Below are 25,293 nucleotides of genomic sequence, written 5' to 3'. Positions count from 1 at the left end.
GGCAGCATTCAGGATATGCCTCTGCATTTCATCCAGTTTACTATCTCTTCTCTACTGATTTCTTAGATCAGTAGCAAGACTGCTCTGTAGCACCATCTAATACACATAACTTGACCGGATTGTAACCGTTTGGGTTGAAATGTTTCATAATAAGCATATGCTCAAGGCCTGATGTCTTGTAGGCAGAGCAGAGAGGGACAGGATGGGTGGAAAAGGATGTCTGTCAAACAGATCAGCCATTTGCATAAAAAAAGAACAGTGAAGAGCCCATTGTTTTGCAAGGCTAGGCAATAAAATTTTCATAGCTTTTTAACATCAAAAACTCTGGTAGCCCTTAGTTTTCGTGTAGGAATTTTGAATCTGGTTTGGCCTTTGTGTTAAGTATGTGCTTTCTGCCACATTTTTGAAAATCTACCCAAATTCACAAGTCTTTAATACAAAACAAAATCCAGCATCAGCATTTGTTCAATGCAGGTTAGAACAAGGTTTTAGCTCCAAAGATTTATGCACACTTAATATATTTTTGATATATCTTTCTGCTGTATTTTTCCATTATGCAGCTACGAAACACAGAGGTGTGGGAGCCACAAGGGGAAGAAGAGGTGAAAAGGAAGAAACAACTGGTGACATGGACTGCAAAAACAACAACAAAAAACACCAAGAGAGAGGAAAACCAGGCAGAAACAGCAGCTTCTACTGCAAAAGTATATAATAAGGAGTGCAAAAAGACCAGAAGATTTGTTGACTGTGGTGGCTGAAGAGTTCAGAGGCCAAATGATCACGGTCCTCAGTTGCTATGGTTCAGTGCTATTTCGTATCTAGAAATATCAACTAAATGAGATCAATGAGCATCCAGGCCCGAGCTGACTCAAGCAGGTGCACAGACTTGTATCACCAGTCTTACAAAATCTGAAAATGTAAACAATACAAACCTCTACTTGTGCTTTAAATTGGGAAACCATAATTAAATATTCTTTTAAACCAGTTTATTTAAAAAATTCTTTCTGCAATAAAACACAATGTCGACCTAAATACTTACAAAAGCAAGTGTCCTTAGTCACTTTTTTCATATCATTAACACTGAATAACTTCAAATATCTGGTTTATTTACTCCACTTTATGCTACTTTCATTTAACATTTCACATAGTTTAAATGGGAAAATAGATATTAACAAACTTATTGGTTTAATTTTTACAAACTAATAACAACATCAAGAGCACCTGCAACTTATAACCTTATGTTGAAACCCAGAAATATGTAATCTTTTTTAAAAATAAAGCTTTTTTATTATTTGGTCATATAAAACTTCCTGTACTTGAGAAGATCAGCATTTTTACACTAAACTATCAGATGCTATCTCTCTTTTTATTTTTCTTTGACAATGAAATTAAGTGAAAATAATCTATCAGGGAAAGTGGGAATTTAATTACTTGCATAAGAGAAGGGTTTCAAAGGAAAACAATGTCTCTTCTAAGTTTTGTGGCAACACAAAGAAATCAGAGATGATTTAGAAAAAGGCAAACGATTATCTTCCTCCCCCCCGTTTTTTAAACGGAGAGAGGGAAAAATCTGCTTATAAATAAAGGATGTTAGCCAAGTACATAATGTTACATGGTATGGGACAGAATTCTTAAAAACCTATTCACAATAAAACCTACAGCTTGCCCTGGTCTTTTCTACTTGCTTTGGCTTCTGCCATTGCAGAACTGCTGTGGGAAAGAGGGTACGGTGCCAGGTGGATCTTTGGTTTGATCAAGGACAGCTGCTATTTTGTTCTGTAGAATGGAGTCAGCTTCTACATTTTCTGTAAGACTGAAGATGATCTTCAGCATAGACTTTGCTATTGTAGATATTAATAGAGCAATCTTTATACACATTAAACATTCTCATTAGCAAAGCATGGGATATTTTTCTAATTTTCAGCCCTTTGTTAGCATTAAGGTCTTCCTTTGTCTAGAAAAAATCTTGCTGCAAATTAAGAACTGCATTTGGGCTCCTGAAATAAACACATACAGTCTTTAAAAATTAGTTTAAACCTACCAAAATTATACTCATTCAATTTCACAGAACTCTCTAGGAAAGAGACCTACGTATCAACATATATGTTACTTCTTTTCTGAAGGATTTTAGAAGAATAAGAGGTTATTAAATAAGAACTAACAAATTATGAGTTTAACAAAAGACCTAGCTGACAGTTCTTTAATAAAAGTAAGACAAATTCTGAGAAAGTAAAACCAGTGATATACAGTTTCTATTTTAACTTTGTCCAATGAAAAAAAAATTTCTGGTTAATTCAGGCATATATGGCTGCAAAGTCTGTAAGTCTCCTGTTGTCCATTCACCAGGTACAGGAGGAAAATCTAAGCAGAAAGATGAAGCTTTTTGTGATCAAGCAGGAAAGGGAAGGAAACTGCTCTGTATTCTGTCATGGGCCTATTAACTTTCCACTGCATAACTACAGAAACAGGCAAAATTTCCTCACATTCAGATTGTTCACACTCAGTGTTTAACTGTATATTTGACCACATCTCGTATACGCCTGCAGAGGATGCACTCAAATTCAAAACTGTATCCAGACTATGCAAGACTTCCATTTAAGACTTCTTGTGACAGCTCCTCTACGTTTTCAGTCCCTCAAATGTCAAATTCCATTGTTGCATTAATTTTGTTGCCTTAAAAATGTGCACCTCAAATCTTGGAGTGTGAGCAAAATTTTGACAAAAATTCTAAACAAAATGTCATTTTATTTCAGAAACAAACCACAGGCATTAGGAATAAGAACATATTTTTAAAATCAACAAACATTTACAACAAGAATGTTTAATAATAAATGAGAACCTCAATTCTGTATCAGTAAATTTGAAAATATAATTTTAAATATCTGTTTGATACTTTTGATTCAGATTTATTTTTCCTGAATATTTCTAAGGTAGATAAGCCTTTACCCCAACAAAGGGATACTCAGACTGAAAGCTGCTCATACACTTTAGTACATGGTAAAAGGATCAGCCAGATGTTGCCATAGTTATTACATACAAGCTATAAATAGACTAGGAAAAACCTCGCCTCTGCTTATTCAGCAGAACAGAACTGAATGAGGAAAGGTTTGTAGCACAGTCTTTTCCATTCAAAGAAAATGTTAAGCATAGCATTTCGGTATCAGACACTGGTTTCATTAGGAAGCAATATAGATAAAGGAAAAAAAACAGATGTACTTCTCAGACAAAATATGATTTTTAATACTAAAATTTCTACAATTTTTCTCTTAATATTTTTACCCTTCCCTTACCTCCCCTCAAACTTTTACATTTTTAACTAGAATTCTTTTTTATTACAAAAAATGAATTATAAAATGTTCTAATCATAGCTTTTGTACCTATCTGAAAAAATATAGTATTTAAATACTCCAATTGCTTATGCTTATGTTGAAATGCTGCAGTTAACAGTGTGACTATTTTATGAAGGACTCGGATATTCCTTCTGAGAATATCTTCTCTGCAGTCCTGAGCTACTGAAAGACAGCTTGTTTTTCCAAAATCACCAGAGCAGTATTTACTGAAGTAAAAATGAAACTGTTGGCTGCACAGCCTGCTCAGAGCTGAGGCTACTTTAGATGCTTGATAGTGAACCATCATGAGGGGAAAAAGCTTTTTCTCACAAGTTATTTTTAGTCAGAAAGGGTTGTTAATAATAATGATCACAGGTGAAGGCTGATTATCAGTAACTAAATTTTTTTGAAAAAATATTATTCCCACAGACTTTTGCCAAAAGTTCTAATAGCTGATTACATGATTATCACATGCACTTATACACAAAAATATTCAGAAGTGTAACACTATTTTAATAGTACTAAAAAGTAACTAAGCTCTGAGCAGTTCAGACTGGCTCAAAAGCACTGAACACCAGATGGCAGACTTGCAGCTTCATAGATACTTTTATTTGTTAAACATTCTGATTTCATTTTTTCATTTTGATATTTGCAGACTGTTCATTAGTTGCATGTAGTCAGCTGCACTACTAGTTACATTTTATCTACTGCATCTTCTGGTGCTGTACAATAAAAATCCTTCTGTTTAACAGATTTGATAAGACCAACTTTTGGAAGAAAAAAATATTCCCATATTCCGAGTATAAAATCTAAAGTCATTACTTGATTCTGTATCAAAGGGATATATCATTTTATAAAATTTTATACAAAAAAGATAAACTATTTTCTTTAATATCTCTATTCCCCCTCCATGATTTAAAAATAATTTTCAATCAAATTAGCTAACAGGGATAGTACATCCCATCTTGCCACTTAAAATAAATTAAATCCTTCTAACATCTACAGGTTTTAGATCTGCATATTTATAGAATAAATAACTACAAAGTCATATGCACAAGTGATACAAACAGTTTGCAATCAGGCTTGAATCCACTAAAACTGAATGGAAAAGCAGCCATAGATACTTTTAGGAATTTTCTAAAAATGAACATAAAAATACATGGTACAATTTATATAATGACGCGCATTAAAATCTCTGTTCAGTAGGCCAGGAAAGTAAGTTACTGCAAATGCAAATCCATAGTTTATATGTTATAGAAATTCCAACATAAATGCATCAAGCCTGAAGAGAACTGGAGTGTTTCAAACTCTCTGGAGAAGGCCAAATTGCAGTTCTGTGAATGATCCGTGCACTACCGGTTTGTCATATCTCCCACCACAACAACTCAAGCTGAAAATTCCAGTATTTCTTATTTCACCCCAGAACAAAGATGTGGGGAAACTGGCTGATTAACATCAGTGAAAGCAAACCATGCTGCTTCCCTTTAAATAATGAGTCAGGAACATTTGGTCCCTCCTAGGAGAGAATTCTTCTCTTAAAGAACTGTTCCCTGGTTGAAGCTTCCTTTTCATTCCTGATCCCCAATCCTTTTAAACCAGCCAGATGGGAATCAAATCCCTGGACTGACTCCCACCATACGTACCTAATTGCTTCACCAAACAGCCAGCTGCTCTCCCAAGTCCTTAAGGAGTCCATATGCACACTTATAGGGACTCCAACGCAAGTTCAGGCTTGGGTTAGCAGTCTGATTAGCAATGTATTTTTTCACTGAGGTTGGAGGGAAGGCTGTACAACACTTATGGACATTGTGGTGCCATTAATTTCTAGGATTTATCTATGTGATGTATTCGGACACTACTTTTCCCATCTCTGAGGACATGGTGGTGATTATAGCTTCTGCTTACACTGTTTGAAAAGTTACCACCAACTTTACATCAGAAAGTGCAAGTGTTCAAAATGTTTGAATACAATAAATATTTTTAGTCTAAAACAACCCTTCAGATATTCTATTCTTCAGTTCAATTCAGTAGTGGCAAAAAAAAAAAAAAAAAGAAAAAGAAAAAAGTTCTGGAATAAGCCTCTCCATCTGGCCTTTGACAGTGCAAATGTTTGTTCTGTCTGCTCTCGTTAGTAACTAAATGCAAAAATAAGGTACCTATTTCACGTGCTTAGTTATGACTCTGCACAGTTTAGAGTCTGGCCTACATTTTAGCTCAGAGGAACGCCTTCCACAGACAAGAGACAGCAATCACCTCTTAAATTTGCTTAATTTCACATTCAGAAAGCTTTAATGCTGAATAAATGTACCTTCTGCATGGATCTCGGTGACTAGACTCTGCAATCATCAGAAAATAGCAGCCAAAGAGAGGAAGCATCCATGCTGAGGGGTAGCACATGGAAGTCTTCCAAGAACCAGGAGGCTGCAGAGACTTGTGGCCCTGCTGAATCCCCAAGAACCCACACACTCAGAAGAGCAGGACTTGGCCAGATCTGTACAAGGCCATCAGCCCATGCTAGCGTCAACAACAGGTTATATAGCCCTAACCACACCTACGAGGGCAGTAGCTGTTATATGTAGACAAAGAATACACGATTATATGTACATACACACCTAAAGAGACAAGTGACCCCTTGAGAGACCTTCTGGACACCCTCCCAAAAGCCACTGGTGGGCCAGTATGACCCCAGTAAAAATGACTGCGTGAGTGTGTGTGTGTGTGTGTGTGTGTGTGTGTGTGTGTGTGAACTGCGTGAGCAAATGAATGCATCATGGTAAGTTTTCTATTAATAATAGCAATTGAATTAATAAACAGTGTTCTAATATTGGCTGTGATCTGTGTCTCACTCTGACTCAATCCTCTATAAATGAAAAGGGAATGTGCAAAAATACGTGTAAATTAAATGAGTAGCAAAAGTTTAGGATCACTGTTTAAAAACAAAACAAAACAAAACCAACTAACCACATATTTCTAAAGGCTCAGATAAAGGAACACTTACAAAAGACAACAGTTAACTGTCTGTCAGTTCATTCAATGCCAAGTTCCTATGTGAGCCTCATAAATGACTTGTTCTTAGGTCTAAACCCTATGGTCCTACTAGAATAAACTGGCATAGAATGATCTAAAAATATCAATAATATAACCAAAGATGTGTTTTTCCTCTTTCAGAAATACTTTCAAAACATATTTTATGTGACAAATGGAATGTGAGATACTTCTTTTTCTTTCTATTTAGGGACCATACATATCCCTTATAACAATCTTTCAGGAATTACACACTCCCTAAGACCTTTATTCAAGCCACAAATGCTACATACTGAATATTACACTGCAGTGCTTATCAACTGTTGGGCCAAACCAATAATGAAGCCTTTACTGTTCTGCAGTTCTACGGTTCAAGCTTCTTGTGATGGCACTTCATGCAAGATCTTCTATCTCTACAAACTTGTTCTTTGGGTAGGCATAATATATGTGTGCCAAGATACAAGAAAACATTTCTTTCAGTTCTATGTAATTTCCCAGATACAGGCGAAGAACAAGATATTAAAAAATAAAATAAATCCTGTCTCAGGATAAAACTGCTTACAGGAGAAGGGAAGATGGAGGATCAAGGCAGAAAAGCAATCTGCACAACTAAAGAGAGATCCAAGATTTTGTATTCTTTCCTCTTATTAAATATGCAGGAGGATTCAGAAAATAGCATTATTATTTTTATGTAATCTCTCTCTACTTGTGTTTGCCTGTCTCAAAGCAAAGCAACCAGGAACCAGGATGGTCCCTTGGTGGTGCCTCAAGCAACTATGGAATGTATTCAAATAGTTTTTCTTTAACATCAGTAGCCCTGCCTTAGTAAACATCACAGTAAAGAACTTCACAAATGTATTTTTCTTAGGGGAGGAGAAATGGACAAGTGAGGAGCAACAAAACTTATTTTCTGCTTCATTTGATTGTGACACATTAAAGCTGTCTAGAAATCCAGACAAAGCTTATTTCTCCTCTGAGCTAAAAGAGAAACTAAGCCAATGGTTTCATCTGCTGCAAAATTTGAGAGCCTATACTAAATACTCTGGATGAGTTTTAAATTACTCTGACTTTGTTTCTGTGCATTTTGATGAGAAAGCCAAAACTGGGCACAAACACCTTGGACAAGTCCTGCATTAAGTTTCTGTATCATATGCCATCTACAACCTACCTTGATTTAACGTAACAGGGCAGTCAGTGTGCCCAGTAAAGAATGTAAGGTATGCACTTTGTACTTGATCACTTTAAATGAAAGAGGCTCTGCTCCCTTCCTTCCCAAGGACTATCATAAAGTCATGATACCTAGTGTAATTTCTAGGACCACACAAAGCACAGCATTGTCATTCCAAAAACTCAGCTGTAATTTTTCTCTTGAGGCTTTTTCCAGTAATGTATCAGCAGTTTGCTTCTTTTTGTCACCACTATGAATATAACAGATTTTTAACCAAAAGCATAGTGTCACCTACTGTGCAGTGTGAGTCACCCTGAAAACGAACAAAGATTAACAAAGACACCTGAAACAAAACTACACGCTTCTATAAATCCTAAAACTCGATACTACGTAAATTTCGTAGACTGAGATAAAGGTAACTTCTACTAACCAGTTTAGTTCAACGTGTAATATTTAAAATACTCATTTACAATACAAGTTTTTTCAAAGTGACTATAAAATTCTTTAGAGAATATGTACACTTATTAAAACTTACTCTAATCAGATGCACTGGAAAACTAAGAAAGAGCTCCTTTAACTGTGAAATTTTGAAAGCAAATTAATTCTCAACACTGGAGAAAGAGTTTGTAGCACTAGCCAATTTTTCCATGCCAAGTTTTAGAAGAAAAACTTGGCAGCCTTTCTTTGTAGCATTCACATCTAAATAAGTATCCACACCACAGCAACTTGTAAAAACATGATCACAAAGGTCTTTCTCAGTTCTAGAAATACTCTAAATCTTTGAAAGAACTCTAAATCCCCTCTAAAAACAGTGTTCAGAAACAAAAAAAAATACCGAGTCTGGAGCATTTTAAAACTGTAAAGTCTGATGCATTAGGATATTGACAAAAACATTAATATACTTTTCGAAAATTGAAGCTTCAGAGTGCACACTGGCTTGAGAAATAATTCAAACTATTACTATAAAAAATGGTATTATTAATTGTCATGAATGAAACTGAAGAATAATGAATTCCATTTATTCCATGTGTCTGTAAGCAGAAAGAAACAATCAAAATGCAGCGAAGGAGTCCTACTCAAGATCATTCAACATGGTTGCAGTACCCTAAGTTGCGAAACTACAGATGAGACTGCAATGCAGCAGGCTTTTTACAAGTGTCTATGCAGATTACTGTATCTGAAATTTAAAACCAGCAAAAGCTGATTGAAAGCAGTCACTATGCAAATCTGCATACACAAAACAAAGCAGCAACAGCTAACTAGTCTAGACTTACGGGCCCTGGTCCTACTGCCCTTACTCACCCTGGCATCTCATTATTTATTTGAAAAGGATTGGGTTCAACCCTACAGGAGACAACAAAGCTGTATTCAAGCTCTGGCCTCTGTGACTCAGTTTGTGATACTTATATGAAGATCATAAAAGCAGTGAAATGACCCAGATATTTAGAAGCCAATTACAACCCATCCGCAATGGATATGCTGACTCCATAAAAATATTATTTCATTCCCTAAAGGCAGGCCAACAAGAATCTTAAGCAAATGAAGAATGTTTCATATAGAAGTCTTAGAGAAACACAAGAATAAAAAATTAAAGTTACAATTAGGCAAGAAATAATTAGATTACTCCTTGTCTTTCCACACAGGCTTAAAAATGATAGAGTAAGCAAAACTTTTTCTGTCTCTCCAAAAGAGAAAAATCTTAGAATTACTGAAAATGCTTAATTGCTTATTCAAACAACTGTATTTGTTGGAATTGTGTTCCTGCTTGTGTTCCAGGCATAAATCTATTAGATTTTTCAATGAAATTCACTTAGAAGTTTATGCTTTTATAAAAATGAAAAAGCTTTTAGGTTAAAACCCATAAAATTATAAAAACAGAAACGAATAAGAAGGCTGAGTAACAATTCCATAAACAACTCTTCAATATTTTGTCCTTTTGTTAAAGCCTTAATAAATTCAAACTAATACAGACCACTATTACATTTTAACAGAAATATCACAGATTACATGCTTTAAGTAACAATTAATTAATAAGAAGATAAAGTGTGAAAGTTTTGCACAAAATCAATACTTTCACAAGTGCTTTTTAAAAAATACTTTGAAATTACTAGAACATAAGAATGTGGTTGTACATGCTGCCAAAATTTGTGTTGCATGCCACAAGAGATGCAACGTGCCTTTTCATATAGCAGCAGAACAAAAAAGGCTAAAGAGATCATGAGCAAAACAGTCCAGTGGATGCTGCTTCCATTTTTATTTTTTTATTTTTCTTTTTTTACCTTTATTGAAGAAGCTGCATAGAGCATATCCTCAAGACTGAAATGGCAACACTGGTTAAGGTATTCCTGACAAAATTCTTGAATCAATTGTAGATTATACAAGCTGTCAGCCAAAGACATTGTCTCTTTCAAACAAATATCTAAAAAGGAAGAACAGAAGCAAAGATTAGATATAGTTACATATTTGCCAAAAAGTTCTTTTCGCTTTGCTGGATTCTGGACCATTTTCTGGATAAATTCAGACTTGATATTCCCCCCCCCCCCCCAAGGAGGCCTTTATTTTTCTATTTTAGAATCTTAAGAAATTACAACTCTACATTTTCTTTGCAGTTTTATATCTTTAGACATTTTTCTAAAGACGAATTTTGTTTTTTCACTATTGCCAAGTTTATTTCTTTCTGCTTTGCCTTTTGTGAAAGTGGAAGTTATGCTCTAACTCCTGCTATTTCCATGTAATTAAAAACCATATTTATTCACTAATTACTTTTTAAAAATTAGATTTACTTCCAGAGCATGCATCAGATTTTATGCCTAAAACAACAGTGTATGACAGAGCTCCACATAAGTTTTAAATTGTTTAGGATAAAAGGTTTCTTCAGACAAGGAATCTACTTTGATGCTAGCAGGATAAGGATTCCCATTCTGAGGAAATCAGATATATTCCAGCAGTGACAGAGAAGCACTGAACAGAGCAGTAAGAAGATGCCAGTCTGGATTTTCTGTGTACAACTATGACCATCCAAGAAAGATGAATCGAAACTGGACTAGTTGCAGAAGACTACTGAGGATAATAATGAGAATGGAAATCCATTTCAGAAGGGGAGACTGAAAAGGCTTGGTTCAGTAGCCTGGGCTAAACAAGAGAAAGAAAATATATCAAAAAGGTAGACATCAGATTAGGAGAAGCTAATCAAGCCAAAGGGCACTGCTGGAAGAACAGCAAAGGCACACAGACAGGCTACAGGCACATTTAGGTGGAGAACAAGAATAAGATTTAACACTATGTACAAAATGAAGCCCTGCAACAGTGGGTAAGAAGAGTACAGATTTTTAAGAGCTAGATAGTTTAAAGATAAAAATGATAAATTCATGAAAGGGATTATATAATTTCGTACAATAGTCAATTTCTTGACTTAATGAAAGAAGGAGTCCTTTCTAGTCCTGTATTCTTTGAAGTGAACCTAGATCTGAAAGTTAAATAAAGTCTTAATGAGAAGAAACAATATATTTCAGACTACAGAGAACTCTAGATTAATATTTTTCTCTTTTTTGTTAATGCATTTTTAAGCATTTTTGCACATGCATTTTTGTTACCTGCCTTCCTCAGTTCCAATACAGAACCAAGTCTCAGTGAAATATAACATGTATCAAAACTTATATTATTTAAATACAGGGAAGGTGGGCAAAGTCTTTTTAAAGTGCTTCTAGTTGCTTCAGTGTACCTTTGAATTTACTTCTGAGACAATGACATGCACATTTATATATCTTTAGGGAAGATGATGCCAGGACGCCTAACAAGAACATTAAAACTAGAGTTCCAAAGACGATATGTGCCTTGTCTTGTTTAAAGTCAGATGCTGGAATGTGCTGGTAAGTATATATATGGTTGTGCAAGAGATACAAGATCTTTCGGACTGTGAGTATTTTCAGCCATGCTCAAACAAGAAGAAGGTAATAAGTGTCACCCCCATTCAACACTACCCAAGTCTGAACTCCTCCCCAATCGCATATGGCATAGTTTGGCTGGAGCATCTCTATAAATCCAAAGTGGTATTTTTCAAAATTCACCAGCCAAAGAAGAATGGTGAATGCATGCACCCGAGTGTCTTTCATCTTCAATGCCTACTGTACTGGAAGCTTCCTATAACATGGTTTTGTATATGAATTCCAGATTTCAGTCCTTAGCAAGCTTTATATCCTTGTATGTATTCCTCTGTTTCTCAGAATGCTTCTGTGTAAGTGTTCCCATGACATCAAAGGTATCACGGACAGAACACAGGCAGAAAATGATGGGTGTTAGCTGCCAAGATGTTTTACAACTACATGAGGCTCTTAGTTGCCAAGAGGAAGATATGGTTTAACCAGACCACCGAGCAAAAAAACAAGGTGAAGTTGCTCATCATCACAGACAATTGCTATTATAGTACAGCATGATACCAATGCATTCTGAACTATATATTTCTGTTTACTCTATAAATGATATAGGTAACTATCAGGTGAACTAAAAGCCCAGAACACAGAGCAACTATTTGCCATGCTGTGCAGTTGCGCAGAGCTCGGCTAACTCTAACCTCTTCCATGTGGTATATCTATAACTTCTCAGATTCACAAGAACACACTTATGCAGCTTCAAGAATAGGAGCTTTCCCAGGTCATTTCAAGTTTCATAGCACAAAGGCAAATGTGTTGCCACAGTCAGATCTGTAATAATGTAGCTTAGTACGTTTATATTAGCATGATAACATAAAGATAAGTACAGCATGGAAGGACACCTTGGTTCCTTTTATTTAGATGTAAAAATAAACAGGCATAAAGTTATTATTAAATCCACTACACTCAAATTATGTCTCTCATGTATCATATTTAAGCACCTTCCTTCACATAGTTATCAAACAGACATTTAAACTTTTATGGACATCTGTTTACAAGCTGAGAGACATGTTAGACATACCCTCCAGCTTAACAATATCTGGACAGTAGAAGTGGATCAGGGCTGCCAGAGCACAACCATCTGTACCATCTTTCAGCAGATTCTCCACCAATGGAATGCAGGGCAGCTGTTTAAGCAATGTTTGCTCCTTCCTGTAACGAGCCTACAATACAGAATAAAGACATTTAGAAAGACAAAGGCTCTGAAACATATGAAGAAACAGATTCACCCTGTAAGTATCTTTTTCACTATTAATAAAAAAGCAGTATTCAATAGATAGCTGAATATTCAGTGTTAAATTTTTAAAACTATCCATCTTATGCCATTATGAATGACATAAGAAACATCCAAGAGGAAAGGAACCTGCAATACTAATATTGAGCCTTTCCTTCAAAACTGCACAATTTTTATGAACTCTGTATAGCATGCTGAATTAAATAACATCATATACCTTAATTAACATTCAACACCCATTGTTATACGATCAGAAATGATCTGCATATAAAAACAATGAGACAAAGCCTTAGCTGGTGTAACTTCAGTTTACTAGCAAGTCAACTGACTCTGAAGTTAATACACCTAAGAATCTTGCCCAAAATGTCATTCATATAACTGACTTAGTGACAAATCCAGAAACAAGGAAATATGCATTTGATCAACTCTGTTCTTATTACTAGCATGTGTCATTATAAGCAGTCATAAACGGTCAACTGTTATGACCATGCAGTGGGCCAGTTATAAAAGGAAACACTTTGAAAAACAGCTTGGTGTATAAAAAGATCATTAGTTCAGAATACCATGATAGCATTTATCTGCAGTGAATATCTTTTTTACAGGTTTCTTTTTTTTTTTTTTGTGAGGGGAGAGAGAGAGGGGTTCTTACTTTAAAAAGTGTTATTAATAATTTTTAGTTTCTTTTCATTTCCCCTGGGAAAACAAATGGAGGTGGAAGAAAGCAATATAGAAAAGTAATACAGAATTTAATTTGTTAATATTATTTATTAAGACTTATTTTTAAAACAATACTGAAGGATTACTTTTCTATTCATACCACAAAACTACTTATGATGACAAGAGTGTTTCTGAGTTAATTTTATACTATTTTCATTCATCTATACACACTGAACTGGAAGTCTCCCTGTAGGGACTCTGAGAAGTCTTTGTGGATGTCACTCTTCCCAGCAAAGCTCAAGCTGACATTTCCTACCTCCTACTCTCCACCTTTTGGCTGTGCTGGAGCAATTGCTGATGGGGCTGCCCAGTAAGACCACTGATTAAGCTACAACATCTCTTTCCTCCTTTGTTTCTGAATGAGTGGGCAGGGCTGGAGGTTTTATGGGTGGGGTGGGAACTGTTCAAACTAGCTTTGCTGGCAAAAAAGTCTGTGGTTCCACAGACTAACCCTGAAGGCGATACTTACTGCCACTGGATTTCTGTCAAGGATCACATTGGACTATCTTTAGTGAATGTCAGCAGCCTCTAATTGGCCCAGGAAGTATGAGTTTAATCTGGCAACAGCAAACACATCAGTTCTAGAAAAATAAAGGGCTCATACTTGGCCCAGAGAACTTATACTTTAAGAAATTAATATTTAAAAAAAACCCCAAGAGTTAGTCTTTATTTCATACTTGAAATGTGCTGGTATTTGTGTGTCAAGTATGCTGCATAAAAATGAAAACGTTGGTCTTTGCACACCTTGGGAAATATTCACTAACACTAAACAAAATCATGTTAGTGGTTATTAATATTCTGTTCTCCAGGTTAGTAATGCTGCCTACTATTTCTAATGATATAGGATAATTATGCTTGCAGTGGAAGTTTGTTCTTTTTCACTCTATGGCTATCCAATGACCACTATGATGAAAATCCTGCAAGTTTCAAATACCATGTTAGTATGTCCATGTACTTCCTCCTTGAAATGACTGAAATTAAGTCTATGAAATATTACAATTTAATTATGAAATAATGATAAAAGCTACAGGATACAAATGGACTCTAACATCATGGTCCAACAGACCCTGTGTAATTCATACATTCTTTTAAATAGCATCTTTTTAATGGAGTGTTCAAAAATATTTGAAATTGATAATACAGTGGTCTTGCACAGTAAATCCTGGGAAAAAAATCTACTGTCACTTTAATGTTGCCTTCATTGGCCTTATGAACAGTGCCTGCAGATGCTGGAAACTGTGTCATATCATTAAAGTGGATGTAGAAAGAGGACTTTATTCACTGTAGAGAATATACCAGGCAAGTTATTTCAGAAAAAATAAATTTATATAACTTGATATGCTAGGTTCATTAGGGCATAACAGGTACCATGTTTCAATTTGGCTGAAAAGATAAAAGAAATTACACTGAAAAAATAAAAGACACTGGTAATTGCACTGCATTTTTAATAAACTTCCATTTGAAGAAACTCTTCTCATTAGTTGCAATGTTTGCTGCTAAATATGGATGAAATAATGCAAAAAAATGAACGTCTGCATTTATTATAAAGCTCTAGTGCTAATTTAAACATAAATGCTAATACAGGCATCTTATTTCTGAGATCCTAAACCAGTCTGATTTAGCATCGTTCAACTTATTCCACTTAAACAAGTCTAGATATAGTCGAGACACTTGCATATAAACAAGGTCAGCTAAAGATGAACCAACAGCATACCGGTTACTCTGTCGTAAGTGCTCATGTATTCCGAGTTAACCACTAATAATGAACACCCTTATGCAGTTACCATATAGTAGATAATATGTTATAAATTTACTTCTCAGAGTAAGTTTTCAGCTGCCTGTATGCTCAGGAATATCTATGTCACTATGAAACACTTGCTCTATGTAAAGGGAAGAGATAAAAAGACTGGTTAAATTGCTAGAGCAGCTTGTGCCACTGCCTTCCTATTATATTACCAGTACCACTTGGGTTTCAACTGTATCTCTTCTAAAAGAACAAGCTCAAAGTAACATAAATACCACTAGTTGAAGTTGTTTATGGACAACTGGCAGGCAAATTGAAGTTAGCTTTTCAATAGATTTAATATTTTATATTTTAATATTATTTTTTTTGCAATGGAAGAGAACCATTAGTAAACTAACACCTTAGGCAAAACCAGAACAAAACCATATTCTGAAACTGCTTTGAAGTAGCACCACCTTATTTTGTAGAAGTGAGACCAAAAAAAGTGCTTATATTTCTGATCACAGTCAATCCATTTTATTTGCATTATTCCCTCCATTTAATTACACTATCTTAATTCCAAAACAAAATTTAAGGACTATACTATGAAGACCAGTGTATTTGTGTGTGTCACAATTGTAACAGATAGCATTACAGAGAAATTGCCTGTATAGCTTAAACTGTTATGAATTTGAATACTGATTAGTCTGCTGAAAAGAGTACTTTAAAACTGGTTTTCCAGACACCAACTGATTTCTGTTGTTACCTACATGCAACTGCCTTATTAGTTTTAATTCTCTTTGCAGTGTATGAACAATCTTTTACTAGTTATGACAACAAATATCTGAGAGACTGCCAAATCTGTTATTTGGTAATCCTTAGATCAAAGATAGATCAAAATCAGTTCTTTGGAATTCAGACCAGAAGTTTGCAATTCTGCATATACCTAAACAGCTGACTATTTTGTTCCCAGACAAACCTGTTGAAGATTGTTCAATCTGAATGCATTTCAAGGGTGAATTACTACATGGTAGAGGAAAGTAATGATAATACCAAGGTGATACAGCCCAGAGAAAATAAGTTTCATTATTATTGCAGATCTAAACAGCTACTTTTTTTTTTCCCATTGCTTTTAATGAAATTATAGTCTCACTAAAAGTAGTGCTACTTTGCATGGGGAGAGATTAACAGCAGTCTTACATCAGCTGAAAAATTAGGGAATTCTAGACAAACGGTGTAATAATTGCATATTAAAATAAATCAGAAATTTTCAGATTCCATGTAGTATCAACAATCAAAAACTATTTCTGCAAGTCTCTTCTTAGAGTCAGTATCAAATAGTACACGTTGACTGAAAGCTTATGAAAAAGTAGTTTGCAAAAAACCTGATCATTTGACGTTAGTAAATAACAGGTAACACTGCCTTATATAAACTCATAGAGAACTTGACAGCTTGAAAAGTAATTCCTTATCCAGCATTGCATCTTATATGTATTTTGCACAGATTACCTTGCAAAAGAAGCTTCTGTATTATGCACATTTTTGCAGAGCAATCTCTTATAAAATTAGCTTGTAGAGATAAATGAAATGGATGATTAGAACAGCATGACATGGACAAAACCATTCCCAAAATAAGCTATTTGATCAAAGTGAAGCAGTTGGGCAAACTTACAGGAACCAGTTTCCAAAACCATTTGGTAGGAGACTTCAGGGGAAGCAGTAGGAAAAAAGAATAAAAGCAAAAAGCAAAGAAAAAAAGGAACAAATTATCAGATTTCATAAATTACTTTTACAAAGCCATTTTCTTTAACGTTCTCAGTTTTGTATAACAGTGAATTGTAATGGTAAGCATTAGTGCACTGTAACTCCTGTGTATTGAACTAATTAGCAGAAATAACACTGGAGAAATATGTCTTCAGTCTTTGTGGATCAACGTTATAATTTTCCCACATGAACAGATAAGATTGTCAGATCAATGCAGTTTTATTTAATGCTTTCACACATCTAATTGTACCCTACATATGCAATCTGACTGAAGAATTCATTTGAGACTTGAAGTCATGATATCACAAGTATCAAAATGAACTCCAGCAGCACATATGGGGAAGCAGGGAAGCTAAAGCAATGAAAAAAAGGTATGAACACACTGTAGTACAGTACAACCAAATGCAGTGAAGTTTGCATTAGTTACTTCAAGCCAAACAGTTATGTTTATAACATTTAACAATATTTTTAAACAATCATATGACAGTTTTCAGAACAATAAGAGGTGCAGGCAGTTATATTATTGCAATGACAAATCACATTAGCATCAGCTGCATGACGTGCAGTGACCTGAAATGTAGATGGAGTTTTGGCTACTGGCAGAAAAATGATCAGAACTGATACATACAATTCTAAACTCATATGTGATCAAAAAATATAACACCAAATTATAAATAAAAAGTTTTACAAATATAAAATTTGACCTGAAAGCTTAATTCTAAGCAAACTAAAGTCAGTGAATTTTTCTGTAACTCTGTACTGTAGTCTGGCATAATACTTCTACTATTAAGAAAAAAAACATTGTGTAGTGGTATTATACATACACACAGAAAACTCCACCACACTATTGATTTCATTGTAAAAATTTAAAAACAAAACAAAAAAAATCAAACCAATTATTGAAGTGCAGGAAATATTTTTTTTTTTAAATGAAGACAAATATTTTCATAAATGAAGATAAATGGAGAAAAAGCCGTTTTAAAACTACTATGGAAAACACTGCTACAGAAGCTTATTATTTTATGTAGTTGCTAAAATACAGCACTTCTATAAAACCCTTAAAACAACTGTAGCAATGAAACAAAGTTTTTATGTAAAAAAAGCTATTGTACATGAAAGAATATGCATTAGTAACATGACTATTCTCAACATTCTTCTTTTCCACTTAACTGTACTGTTACAGAGAATCCCAAAGCCACTTAGAAGAAATGAACTACAAGATGCATGTTCATGTGTGGCTCCAGTCATTTTAGTCATAGACAAGTAAAGCACTTTCCATAGGGTTCAGTCTCTCACTGAAATACAGTCCATGTATGGAAAAGCACATGAATTTGAAAACAAATTATCTTAATTTTCAACTGCAATTAGGAATTCTAAACCATATCATAACACAAGGTTTTAGGGAAGTGGACTGAGATCAGACCAGAGCTGCCTTTGATTCTACTTAACACTGACAGTAACAGTTGTCTTTGATGTATCAAGGTGAAAAGTGTATTTCAGTCTCAAAAGCTCCACCAATATCTATTTAGTGACAGGCTGAAGAACTACCCTTTGGAAAAAAACACACATTTGTTTCAATTCCAAAGACTAGCTCTCTGTAACAGTACAAACTGAACTCAAAACTAGGAATTCAATATATCTTTTCATTAGTCCACACAGCTGAAACTATGTTGAGATGACTATGAATATGCTTCAAGAGGCTGAAAGACTGAAGATAATAAAGCTTAAATTCAAACATACTATAAGATTTATAAATATACACTTTGTAAAGGCACTTAAAGAAGAGAGATAAAGAAAAGCTGAAATCTCTTGGACAACATAATGGAACTTCAATGGCTGTTGAATTGGCACTTTATTATCAACATGAATGAACTTTTTTTCCCCTGGAAATTATTAAAAAACAAAAGAACAAAACAGTGTGCCCCAGGTTGGGGGCTTACAGTTTTACAAGAAAATTATTTAATCTCCCCTAACAGAAAGTTTTATATATGATTATGATAAATTTATCTCAGTATAAATTCATCCTATGGTGCCAAAAAATGGTAGTTATGCCCTTCGTTCTCCTGTCTTCCTTGCACCATCATTTGTGTTCATGCAGCTGTGCATTAATTGCATTAATTGGATCAAGAAGCTAATCCTGCTGCAAACTTTTCTTCTTGACAGGTTAGCTTTTGCTAGCAGTGTGGATTTATGACACATTAAATTGAAAGTGGAACTATGGCGTTAGAGTTTTACTTTCACACATGAAGTTGCACTGTTTAAACTAATTTTTAAAAATGTTTAAAGAACTCAGGTCTTTGGATGAACACTCTTACATTTGTTTCCCTCATAGGATTGGAATTGATTTGGCTTAAATCCATTAAGACTGATTCAGTCTAAATTACAAAAGCAGTTGGAAAAATAACAGGTTTTTAAGAAAGCTTCGACTACATTGAAAATCATTGGTTTAACCAGTGCAAAAGTACATTCACTACATATTATTAAATGAAAGCTTGAAAACCAAAGCTATTCACTACAAAACTTGAAATCCTAATTCTGAAAGAAGATGCAAAGACTCTACCAGAAAAAGACGAGGTTACCACAAATCACCGGCTGATCAAGATCCACAGAAGGCTACCTGGAACTAAAAATCATACATTCTCCTTCCTCTCTTCTACAGGAAGCTAGCAGCAGAAGAAAGTAAAGGGAAACAAAAGCAATCTCATAATCTGTTAATACTGTTTTTATCTATCCAGAAATAGAAAACGGGTATATCTTCTTATCAGTTGTACCATTTATTAATCTGTGTATACGGCGCTTATGATTTTTTTAAAAGGAAAGATTTACTATTTATTGCAAAAAGGTTCACTGCAGATTTCTAGCAAGATAGTAAGGCATTAGTTTGGCAGGCTTGAGGATTACATTGAAATTATTTTTCATAACTGATAAATGTTGGAATTTATCACAGTAGAAAATTATAAAATAATTAAAAAGTCAACTCATTAACTTCGCTTCACCTTTTAGGTATGTAACTTTGCTACTTCTTGGTCAGAAACTAAAACTACGGAAAAACTTTCCCTAATGACTAGAGTGACCTAGTCTTCCCATGTTTGGCCATCTCTCTAAATCAGCAGAAGAGGCATTCCTAATTCAAATTTAGTTCGAGTTCAAAACCTGATCACATCTTCAAAACTCTGAAACTTAAAATATCCAAAATGTTTGGCTAGAACAGAGGGGAGATTGCAAATGGAATGGAATGGAATCATCACCTTTTGAACTGCTAACTATACAGGTAACGTGGAGAGCCTAAATTACAGAAGAGAGACCCAACCTGGAAAGGATGGTGGAAGACAGAAGAGAGGCACAATGTAACATTCCACTTCCCCTTCATGCTAAGTTTTAAAATACAAATCGAAGCAGTAGTTAGGAGTTTAAAAACATCAAAGAAAGAAACTAAAACAATTGAATGCTGATACCCAGAATTAAGCTACAACTGTCATATGAGCATAGAAAATGCTATTCTTAATAAATATATAAAAGTATAATTTAGTTTTTCCATAAAAGGGATAACTGTGTAATAATATTGCTTTAGTTAATACAAAGACAGAATTCAATTCCCCTCCACCTTTTTTTAATTTAAGAAAATCTACTGATACTGATAACTAAACCCAGGCAGAGAATGAAATTAAAACAAATAAAGAACACCACCACGCTAATTAGTATTCAGCTAAAATTATATACATATTCCAGCAATACCTAAACCTGGTATAGGAATTCAGCTACAGTTACTTCACAGCTTTGCTGAGATATATGAGGTAGGGTAAAGTAACAGGACGCATCACTGATTCTGTGGTATAAAAAGAAGAATGAATGGACTGATGCAATATGGAGACAGATAATCAGTGTAAAACACCTGGGTATCTGGGAATAAATACTAGGAGATGCTTGACAGGAGCCACATCAGACACTCCTGTTAGAAATTCTGACTAATTTGATCTGATGCACTTGATCCACCCAATGGATCTGTGTTACAGTTTTCTTTGGAAAGCTAGCATTCCATATGATCTGCAGTTAAGAAATACAAGTTTTAGTTATGGTGTTTAATGTTTCTAAATCTTAGCTGCTTCCATGTGTGCAATCACCATTAGCTTTAGCAAAAATAAGTGGAAATTTGGGAAATACTGTGAAGCATATGACAAAGAATAGCTGAGATTTCAGAGTAAATTAGACATCAGTTGAACAGCCCAGTGTCTCTCAAAGAAAACCTGGAGTTAGATGATCTGAATGAGTTGAAAATATGTTGCTGTCCTCCTGTGTACAAAATAAAAAGTTCAGTAATTCAAATTCCTTAAATACTTCAAAATAGAGTTCACTTAATATTTCATTTTCTAGACTTATTTTCTAGAAGCAGATTCAATTTTATCATTATATTCACTGAAACTTCAATGTACAAATGATGTTTTTACTCATTATCAAAGTAATTTTATCCTCATTCTTCTCATGTACTTAAATGTGAAGTATGGCTAACTTTCTAATAGCCTTTTTTTTTTTTAACCGTAACCTGCAATAAATTTACTGTCAGAAGAGACGTATAGGAGTCAGCTGGAGCCTGAGGCTTTGTCCATGCTGAGATTTTAGCTAATAAAGCTATGCTAAAACAACCCCCTAGCATGGAATATCTTACTTGAAAGTTTAATTTATGCAGCTGAATCCCACACTGAGGCAAATAACAACATGTACCTGGGATAATAGTATCTAAAATTCAGTGTACAAAAGACAAGGTCTTAATTGCAATTCATGATATGGCAACTATAGCATGATTCTGCTATTTTGCAAATGCATTTGTATATTGGCCAACAGAACAGGACTCTGATTGTGTTATAGCTTCACAATTCATATGAAAAACACCACAAATGCATACAGCATTTTTATGTAAGTGTTTTACTCATAGAATCATTGAATGTTGTGAGTTGGAAGGGAGCCACAAGGATCGTTGAAGCATTGTCTAAATGCTTCTCGAAAGTTGTCAGGCTTGGTGCCATGACCACCTCCCTGGGGAGCCTGTTCCAGTGCTCCACCACCCTCTGGGTGAAGAATCTTTTCCTCACATCCAACCTAAAGGGGGCCTGGCACATCTTCCTGCCATTTCCTCTGCTCCTATTATTGGTCACCGGACAGAAGAGATCAGCGCCTGCCCCTCCTCTTCCCCTTGGGAGGAAGTTCTAGACTGCAATGCGATCTCCTCTTAGTCTCCTCTTCTCCAGGCTGAAGAAACCCAGCAACTTCAGTCTCTCCTCATATGGCTTCCCCTCTAAACCCTTCACCAATTTAGTGACACTCCTCTGGACACTCTCTAGTACTCCACTGGGTCCATTTATGGGATCAGTTACAGACTATACACGTCTTTCAACAGTTGATTCAAGAATGCTGACATTACAAATAAACTAAAAATTTTACCTTGCTATTCCTAATATAAGTGAAAATAAACATTACAGATTTTTTACAAATACAGATAATTTTATGGCATTGCTCTGCTAATAATGTTCCCTTTCATATATCTTTGTTTACCATATTAAGACTCTCACACACTTTGGATTTAAAAAATTATTCTTATCTTTCAAAGTGACCTAAAAACACACAAAACTTCCTATTATTATTTTCAGAAAAAAGAAAAGTCACTAGAGGACAAAGGATCATAGGTTATCTCCCTACCCCCCATTTACTTTGTTTTATCTAAACTTAAGAAATTAACTTGTCAGGGACATCTTATTCCCCAGATTTCCATGCTTTTATCACTATTGAACACAGATTAAACTTTCCATATCAAGACTTATGCATCGCAGTCACAATACTATGGTAAAAAATACCATTTTCTTTTGCCAAGTCAGATACTTACTAATTAGCCTTCATCATTCCTTATATTAAAAAGAAACACAAGTGCAAGGACACTCACTGCATTCATGCTTTTTGAAGCTGAAATTCTAATCTAGCCAGGTAATCTGCAACTCCTTCAGAGGAGCACTGAAAAGGAGATAGCTGCTTACGCAAAAACAGACCAGGAATGGAACTAGGATTACAGTCTTGCAGTAGCTAGGAAATCTGTTCTGCATTCAAGGGCAGGAGTAATACAAAAAGGTGTTCAAACTGATTACCAGTTCCCCAATAATAACTATTATTATCACAATAGGATAAATAATCTCATTCCGAAGCAAGCAATTTTACATACTCTGGAACTGTATGCTATCCTTCCATATTTTGATGGGTATAATGCTACTTAATTAACTGAGCTCTGCAAACAAAAGGAAAAAAATCCTGTTATGAAAGGGAATCAAACATAATCTGGTTTTATTGTATATATAATAAAACCTGTAATCAACCAGTATTTTGGATCATAGCCAGAGTAATGCTTCCCATGATGCCACATACAGATTTCTCTTTTGAGATATATGTAGTTCACAAGGTAAAAACATTAGAAGTTGTGAATAAAAATGTGGTGGTATTTTTCACATCAGATCTCATTCAAAAGTATTCATTAATCTTTATAAATTCCTTAGGACTAACATAACAGATGCTTCCCTGATATCAGAAATTTATTTGTCAAAAAGGACAACTTGGAAAAAAAAGTGAAACTCCATTAGTGTAATATTTAAATGGATATTTTCATAGAAGTGATAACATTAATAACAAAATTACTGAATACTAAAAGCTTGCTTTCTTTAACAAGCAGTTAAAAGTTCAATGTCTGCAAATGTATATTTACCTATATATATTATATGCAAGTAGTTTTTGTTTACAGATAAATGCTTATTCTTTAAAATATTTTAACTCCTACACATACCTTTTGACCTCCTGCAGATTCTGCACTGTGATGCTCTTTTAGTTTTTGTTCCTGTTCCATTATGTCTTTCAAATGTTCATTTACCTAAAGACAAAATAGTTTACTCTGTTATAGCTATTCTGTTTATTCAGAATAGTTCTGAATTCAGTTTATTCTGAATAGTTATTCAATACTGGTTTATTCTAAGAAACAAGTCATAGAAATTGCAAGTTTTCAAAATGTCTATAAATCACTACCACTGAGTTAACTGCAAATATTAAACAATTATCTCAGACTATAGCCCTGAAGCATAATCAGCAAACGTCAGTTTCAGATGCAGTCTGGGGTCACTAGTTGTTACCTTTACATTGCACAAACTAACCCGCTCCTTATTATGCTCAATTGCATTTGATTAACAGTGTATCCTTGTTACTTGATTGGATTATGCAGTAAAGGTAGATCACTTCAAACAAGATGCACTCAAATACAAACAGAATATTTTGGTTTTAAATCATGATAAAATTACACACTAAGACAACAACTTTAAGAGCCAAAAAGAGACCCTCAAGCAGCTGTCATGGCATTGCAACATGACAGTGACTGCTAAGATATCACATGTATGTTATAGATTTTATTCAGACTTCACATTTATCTGGTTCACATAACATATTTAACTTATTTCTGCAAACTTTGCTTTTTATTATCCATATACAGCAGATAAAGGAACAGTGTCTATCAGACACAGCCTTGATATACCTACACATATATATACCCTACCCACTCATCTCAAATCACAGAATCATATAGACTACAAAGAAAATCACAGCTTGCTTTTCCAGTACTCATACCTTGTTTATCCAGTACATGACAGCATCCTCAATGTCATAAGGTAGATCTGTAGCTTGGAAGAAGGATGAATACTGCTGAGTGCACGCAATCACTTTCTCAACGCTGATCATCTCTACGGTATATGCCATCATGAGAGTATCGATCATGGCCAAGTGAGCACTCTACAAAGAGAAGCAGAAATACCTAATTAGTTTGCAAATCAAAAGATCACTTTCTTACTTATAGTTTCTGAACATAACCACATACATGCAAAGACCAAAACTGTAAATGCTACAAGTTTTCTGTCTGGCTGTCAAGTTTTTGAATGAAAGACAAATGAAGACAAAGACACATAACAGATTTGAGAACACCATACAAAGCACAGGGACATTAATTTTAAAAATGCTTACTGCAAATCAAAATAATTTCTGTAAAAAAATTAACAACAAAAATAAAGAACTGGAAATTGAAAGAACAGCAAATTTTAATGATTCAAACATATTGTCACTAGAAACAGAGCTAAAGAGATCTTTTAAATTTGTCACCCAAGCGAAAAACAAACCAAAACAAACCCTGTCTGATCAATGTTAGTTGTACCGGAAATAAAAGTTGAGACCGCTTGGTAAACAACCTTCATCATTATGAAAATGCTGCATTAATAAGTGGCAGTTTATCTATTTTTAAAGTCATAATCCAGGAAGAAGACACGATTATACTGATCTTAAGTAAAAAACACAACATAAAAGAAAATATTTATTTTTCTTCTAGTAAACTAATTATC

At 34.6% G+C, this 25,293-nt stretch overlaps 1 protein-coding gene across 1 annotated transcript in view; it reads right to left on the bottom strand.

Annotated features, from left to right (window-relative positions):
- The window catches only part of LOC104531807 (calmodulin-regulated spectrin-associated protein 2-like), a 42,144-nt gene extending 17,456 nt beyond the window's left edge, over positions 1–24,688 (bottom strand). The window contains 5 exon segments of the mRNA XM_029087176.1: positions 9,801–9,940; positions 12,472–12,613; positions 16,797–16,829; positions 23,706–23,789; positions 24,533–24,688. Of these exon segments, the coding sequence (XP_028943009.1) occupies positions 9,801–9,940; positions 12,472–12,613; positions 16,797–16,829; positions 23,706–23,789; positions 24,533–24,679 (546 nt within the window). The 5' untranslated portion in view covers positions 24,680–24,688.
- Between the last annotated feature and the right edge of the window lie 605 nt (positions 24,689–25,293).

Source organism: Antrostomus carolinensis, unplaced genomic scaffold (assembly GCF_000700745.2).
Source record: "Antrostomus carolinensis isolate BGI_N321 unplaced genomic scaffold, ASM70074v2 scaffold12581, whole genome shotgun sequence".
NCBI lineage: Eukaryota > Metazoa > Chordata > Aves > Caprimulgiformes > Caprimulgidae > Antrostomus > Antrostomus carolinensis.
This window is presented reverse-complemented; position numbering and strand designations above follow the sequence as displayed.